The following is a 6,596-nucleotide window of genomic DNA, read 5'->3' as shown; positions in this document are numbered from 1 at the left end:
GTGAGCATTTCAAAGGTTACACCTTGGTCACTGGATTTCACGTCCTCCCTGGGCTGTGACGGTGAGAGGTGACACATCGGAAGCACTTAGCACAGTGTTTGGCTCACTGTAGAAGCTCAGAACAAGTGAACTCAATCAGGAAAACAAAGTAAATCCTGCGGAAAACGACACAGAAGAATGCAAGTTCTCTTGATACGTGGACAGTCGTTCTGTAGTCACAGCATAATTTTTAGGGCTTTTGTCACTTTAGTCCTAAAACATACTGTCGGGTAACAAATCCAGAATTGTCAGAAACCTTCCCTGGCACATGGAGATTGTACAGAAACAAGTATTTTTGAAACTGATTATAGAGGAAAAATAAATCTGGAAAACTCTGCTTATAACATTTCAGATTTATTTTAAAACCAAATGCTCTTATTTATTTTTGAAAATTTATTAAATTACTCAATTTAAATACTTCCTTATGTTATGTATCTTATCTAACTTAGAGAAACAGTTCTCAAAGTGTAGTCCCCACAGTGGAGCATCAAAATCACCTGGGAATGTGTTATAAATGCGAATTCTTAAGCCTCTTCCCAGACATAAGGAGTCAGAAACTCTGGGTGTGCGGTACAGAATCTGTGTTTTAATGAGCTCTCTGGGTGATTCTCATGCACACTAATGAATAGGAACCACTGACTTAGGGTAAAAAAGACTGGCATAAAAAGTGAATTCAAAGAAGGTTGAATTCAATTTTCCATATGCCTCCTACAATGTATCAGAAACAAAAAGACTACAACAGGTATCTAGTCAACTGTTTATTGACACATTCAATTAGCAAACATACAACAAACGATTTTTGTATAATAAGTTTCCTCCCTTTGAAAAAAATCCTGAAATACTGATCTTGAAGTTTTGGAAAAAAAATGTAAATCCCTGGCTTTTAGGATATTCAAGTCCTAATCTCTTAATGTTATAAGTAAAATACAAATTTGTAATAAAAATATTATCAAGCATTACCAAATCTAATTTTAAAATTATTAAAAACATGAACAATAGAAAATATGGCTATGGATATACAGTACAAAGTCACAAGGACTTTTATTTTTAATCCAAGTGGCAACTCTGATTTAGAACTCACGAAGTATAAGATTCTAAGGATAGCTAGATATTACAAACGTATGATTCTACGTTCTACGTAAGCAAAGCTCTTGGCTACGGAGTTCTGAACATCTTACAGCCACATTCTCTCAAGAATCAGCAAACTGGGAAGAGATGTTTAATTTGAAGGCCCAGTAGACACGGGGTGCTGGTGAGAGACACCCACCCGTCTATTGTCACACCCTACAGTCACACGTTAAGGAAGTTGACAAAACACGGTAAGAAGGTATGGAATTAATGCCCACTCGAGATTGCTCCGCAGCTTGAGAGAACAGGAGTCCTGAGTATGTTTTCCCAACATTTTCCCCAAGCCCTAAAATTCACCCAAGAGGAAGAGGCCGACTTAAGCGTATAGGAAGGAACAGATCTGTGCGTGCATAACAGCCCTAGTCAGGAATATTAAACGGCAGCGAGCTGATGACGTCGCCTGCTTCGGTGACGATGGCGTCGTACACCCAGCGCCGGCTGCAGCGGCACTCAGGGCCACACTTGTTGGAGTTGCACTTGGGGCAGGGGTAGAAGCAGCCCAGGCAGTTCTTCTCCAGGCAGTCGCACAGGTCCGCCTCGTTGCAGAGTAGCCTGCCGCTCTTGTCGTACTTCCTCCTAACTCTGCAAAGGAAGAGCGTCAGGCTAGCATGACAGTGCCGTTGTCCTCGACGTCGAGAATAAACTATTGTGCAGCAAACTTCAGACACACGACCCTTTTACTCTGAGGGACCAGCCCCCTAGAGATTACCCAGAAACACTCCAGGATACTCTACGGCAGTGATGTCGTGGGGGATTCAATCAATACGCAGTCAATTTCCAGCACAGCCAGGCTTGTCATCTAGAGTAACACTTTATTTTTCCAGTATTGCTGGAAATGTAACAAGCCACCTAAGAAAATGATGAGGAATAGCTGACTAAAGCTTCCTCCTACAAATCCCCCAATTTTTTTCTTTAAAATCTGACCATTCTTGATGGATTTTTTCCCCTAATAGATTACACTCTTTTTTCTTTCTTTATTAAAAGCACTATACTGAATACAACTACTATGTTTCTTTTTTTTTTTTTTTTTTTGAGACAGAGTCTCACTTTGTTGCCCAGGCTAGAGTGAGTGCCGTGGCGTCAGCCTGGCTCACAGCAACCTCAAACTCCTGGGCTCAAGCAATCCTCCTGCCTCAGCCTCCCGAGTAGCTGGGACTACAGGCATGCACCACCATGCCCGGCTAATTTTTTTCTATATATATTAGTTGGCCAATTAATTTCTTTCTATTTATAGTAGAGACGGGGTCTCGCTCTTGCTCAGGTTGGTTTCGAACTCCTGAACTCAAACGATCTGCCCGCCTCGGCCTCCCAGAGAGCTAGGATTACAGGCGTGAGCCACCACGCCCGGCCTATCTTTGTTACTTTAAATCATCTTTCCTACTAAAGCTATTACTCTAGTACAGGTCCATTGGCCATTGAATCCTTTTTTTAAAAAACTGATTCCTAGTTTGGGATTATAGTCTATTTCTCTATGTCTTGATGTTGCTTACTTCCAGACACATGGGGTGCTATTGTACTTTAGAAGAGATATTTTTAAACCATTAAAAAAACAAAGAGGCAACCTTTAATTACTTTGCTTTGTCAAGGAGAACTCATGCACTTTATAATCCCACAAATCAAATATAATAATTTATGACCTTACTTGTATTTTGCAGAAAAATACTCATTCATTTTTGACATCCGTGCTTTCTTTTTCTGCTGTCTTGTTTCAGGGTTAAAGTCAGCTACCTGTGGGCCAGGGTTTTGAAACGCCAAGCATTTTAACTGCCGCTCTATTTGTTGCTGTGAAACAAATAAAACATATTAGCAGTAAGAACCGGATAGTTTTATCTGTTTTACATTGTCTCAAAATGAACCATCTCTAACTTTCACCATAATGGCATGCAAGTATGTATATATGTTTTACACAAAGAAACAGTTGAATTAAGTTTTCGAACATGGTATAAGTTTTCTCAAACTAGAGCATTCTTTCTGAATAAAGACACACATAGTATTTAGTGTGCACAAGTCAATTAAAAAAAAAGAAATACATCATATAAAACTCATATAATTAAAAGGTAAAAATAATCAAGGGGGAACAGAAGAATTCTTTTTACACCTGCAAAACAGCAGTCAGCTTTCCAAATTTGATGGGGAGGAACATCAGAACTAGCATTTTACAGTGGATAAGGACAAGGAAGTAAAAGCCCTTCCTCAGCTGTTAGCCGAAGACGCCGGTATAAAGTGTTTCAAACCACACTGAGAACCCAGAGTACACACGGCCCCGCCCTGCTCAGTGCTCTGGGATGGGATTCAGAGCTGCTCCCTGCCCTGGGAGTGTGGGCTCCATCCGGAGCTCTGCTTCAGAGCACAGCCACCCGAAGGACCCACTCTCCGTCAAAGCCCAATAGGAACAAGAGCAATCTTGCTAAAGTGACTTTCTAGAGTGTTCTAGAGTAGTTCAAAGTCTCTGTTTGGGAGCTTTTATAATTAGTGATTAAATAGGGCCTGATCTGGAAGACAAACAACAAAATGCTTCAATCAAATACCGCACTGATAACTTAGTGTGAACATTTGGCACATGTCATAAGGGAAGGGAAGGCTCTTTTGAAGGATTTTAGAAGAAAATAATCTGAGCAGCTCAAAAACATATAGGCTGACAAATACATGAAAGACTACATCTGAACCCAAAAGGGGAACTTTCAATGTATGAATTTCAATGCAACATATTACTTAACAGAATTTCATAGGCTTTTCTGTAGTTTATAATAGTCTAAAATATTATAAATATGTTTCCTTAAAGTTTTCTCTTGGTGTGTATATATGGGTTTTTTTAAAATATAAACTTAACCTTATGAAGCAGTACTGCATTAGGGTTGACTATGAAATAAGAATGACTCAGTACCATTTAGTACTAGTCTCAGTAGCGTAGCGGGAGGCTAAGAACAGAGACACCAGGGTAAGCCTAACTGTGCTCTAGTCTTGGCTCTGCCACTTGTTAGTGCTGTGCTTTGAGCAAGTTCCTACTTCTCTAAGCCTTAGTTTCTCTATTTGTAAGACAGGGTTAGCAACAGTATCTCATAATGACAATTAGATGAATTAATATATACCACGTTTTAGCACCACTACATGAAAAAAATAAGGGTTTGTTAAATTAAACCATTTGAATGTATTCTCCACAAATGTTCTACTCTGAGGGCAGGATTTTACTACTCAGAATGCTGGGCTAAAAATCAGGGCACATGAGGGGTGGGGAGATGGGTGAGGTGAGAGCGGCCCAACAAGAGCAGAGGGAAGAGGAGTGAAAGGTCCATCAGCACCGGGGAGCAGATCTGTCCTGGGAAGTCCTGGCTGGGCCCACCTTCCCAACCAAGTCCATGGGCATCTCAAAGATCCTCAAGTAGGAACACCCCAAATAACACGGAACATACAATCTGTGAGCCATACCAGTTGTTTCTGTCCAATTTGACAGTTTTTCTCAGATGAACTATGATCTGTGTGTCCTTCTTGAATGGAATTGTTTTTCCCTGATTGTTCACTCATTTCTGATTGCTAAAAGAGTAATTGGGAAAAAAGCAAAACACATTAATATCATACATCCCCATGAACTTCATCTACGGCTCTTTTCTGCTCTCCCTCTACATCTCACTTTTTTTCAAAGCCAGATTTCCTGAAACTGCCATCTGCACCCTGGCTCCTTTTCTCTGCTCACTCTTAAGCCCTGTATCTGACTCCCCCAGCCCAGTCTCCTGATGCTCTTCTCTGCCAGGAGTTCCATGAGCAACTCAATTGTATCCCTGACAGTCCTTAGCACCATAGACCCATCTGGAACAGGCAACACTGGGGCCCTTCTTCTCCTGCTTAAAAAGACCATGAATTCTTAGATCTCTGTTCTCCCCCTTGTACCTCCCTTTTTTTTGAGTCAGAGTGTTACTTTGTTGCCTGGGCTAGAGTGCCGAGGCGTCAGCCTAGCTCACCACAACCTCAAACTCCTAAGCTCAAGTGATCCTCTGCCTCAGCCTCCACAGTAGCTGGGACCATCGGCATCTGCTGCCATGCCTGGCTAATTTTTTCTATATATTTTTAGTTGGCCAATTTCTTTCTATTTTTAGTAGAGACGGGGTCTCGCTCTTGCTCAGGCTGGTTTTGAACTCCTGACCTTGAGCGATCTTCCTGCCTTGGCCTCCCAGAGTGCTAGGATTACAGGCATGAGCCACTGTGCCTGGCTTCCCCCTGTACCCTTACTCCCTTGAAAAAAACAAAAGGATGATACATTAATGTCACACATCCCCAGTAACTTAGTGAAAATCTCATCTACCCATGGTTTTAGCTGCCACCTGTTCGCCTGTTCTGATATCGCTGCCAAGGCTACTTCTAAAGGCCCTGATCTCCTCACTCAAGTGTTCTGACTAATTTCTAATGCAACTTGTGCTCAATGGAAGTCATCAGTTTTCCATAAAACTTTGCTGCTAAAATGCCTGTAACTTACTTCAAAATACTTCATTAGTGTATAATACAGGGTGTGTGTGTGTGTGCACGCGAGCGCAAGTGTGACTGAGATGGAACCAACACACCATGCTAACTGTGAATGCACAGTCCAGGGCTGGTCTGATCTCAGTGTTCTAACAGAAAGACCACTTTGCAGAGGAGGCTTCCACAAACCCCGCTGCTTTCCCTAACTCTCATAATGCTGACTACAGGGTGCCATTTTTACCAGAGGAACCTAATAGTTAGGCTTCACCAAGTTGGCTTGGGTCATTTGGCACCAAATCCCTGCCAGCCAACTGGAAATTTCATTTCTATCACTGGATCTTCATTCTCCCAAAGTCCAGGGTCAACACCTTTGGACTGCTCATTCTTCTGTATGTCACGTTCCCATTCCCCACATTAGGCTCAAAAGTAATATTGATTTTCCTTTTCTAACATTCCTAACTCTTCTTTTCCATTCTCTATTAAGTAGTCTACCTTAATGATGATAGTAGTAGTAATAATAGTTGTAGTGGTAATAGTAGTAATACCTAACCCCTTACCATCCTCACTTCTAATAAGCTTTAGCCAGGTTTCTTCCTGACTATGGGCAGCTGGCCTCCCTTCCCTTAGAGATCATTCTCTTTGGAAAACTTGCAATTACAAATTCTTCCTCTGCCCCTTTGAGATGCAAATCTTCTCACATACTCTTGTCATTTTATAACACAGGACTGTCCCCTAGGACCTGGAAGCCATTCCTTTGACATGTAGTCATCAGGAAACATAGCACCCCCACCTCCCAGTCTCTATGGGAGGACAGGAGCCTAACTTTGGTAATGCACCCATTAGCAAAAACACATGGCCCAATCATAGAGAATAGTATTTGCAAACTCAAATAACCTAATGTACAACACACATCATTGACCAGTGTTTCCTCCCCCCACCCCCCATCATTCTCCAGTACATTTCTAGTGGTTCATTCC

At 41.6% G+C, this 6,596-nt stretch overlaps 1 protein-coding gene across 1 annotated transcript; it reads right to left on the bottom strand.

Moving 5' to 3' along the window:
* Window positions 1-827: 827 nt before the first annotated feature.
* On the bottom strand, window positions 828-6,117 carry ARL14EPL (ARF like GTPase 14 effector protein like). The gene is made up of 3 exons (XM_076007890.1): window positions 4,594-6,117; window positions 2,810-2,949; window positions 828-1,749 (listed from the first exon to the last, which is right to left on the bottom strand). Exons 1-3 carry the CDS (start codon window positions 4,687-4,689, stop codon window positions 1,527-1,529), a joined length of 459 nt encoding a protein of 152 aa, XP_075864005.1. The 5' UTR covers window positions 4,690-6,117; the 3' UTR covers window positions 828-1,526.
* Between the last annotated feature and the right edge of the window lie 479 nt (window positions 6,118-6,596).

Source organism: Microcebus murinus, chromosome 11 (genome assembly GCF_040939455.1).
Source record: "Microcebus murinus isolate Inina chromosome 11, M.murinus_Inina_mat1.0, whole genome shotgun sequence".
In the NCBI taxonomy this organism is placed as follows: domain Eukaryota; kingdom Metazoa; phylum Chordata; class Mammalia; order Primates; family Cheirogaleidae; genus Microcebus; species Microcebus murinus.
Note: the sequence above shows the minus strand (reverse complement) of the source record. Positions and strands in the feature narration are given on the sequence as shown.

Excerpts from the sequence above, each read along its gene's own strand:
- ARL14EPL (XM_076007890.1), bottom strand. The coding sequence starts at position 4,689 with ATGAGTGAACAATCAGGGAAAAACAATTCCATTCAAGAAGGACACACA. Across the intron at positions 2,950-4,593 it reads AAATTGGACAGAAACAACTG|CAACAAATAGAGCGGCAGTT; the intron begins GTATGGCTCACA and ends TTTGTTTCACAG. Across the intron at positions 1,750-2,809 it reads TATTTTTCTGCAAAATACAA|AGTTAGGAGGAAGTACGACA; the intron begins GTAAGGTCATAA and ends CTTCCTTTGCAG.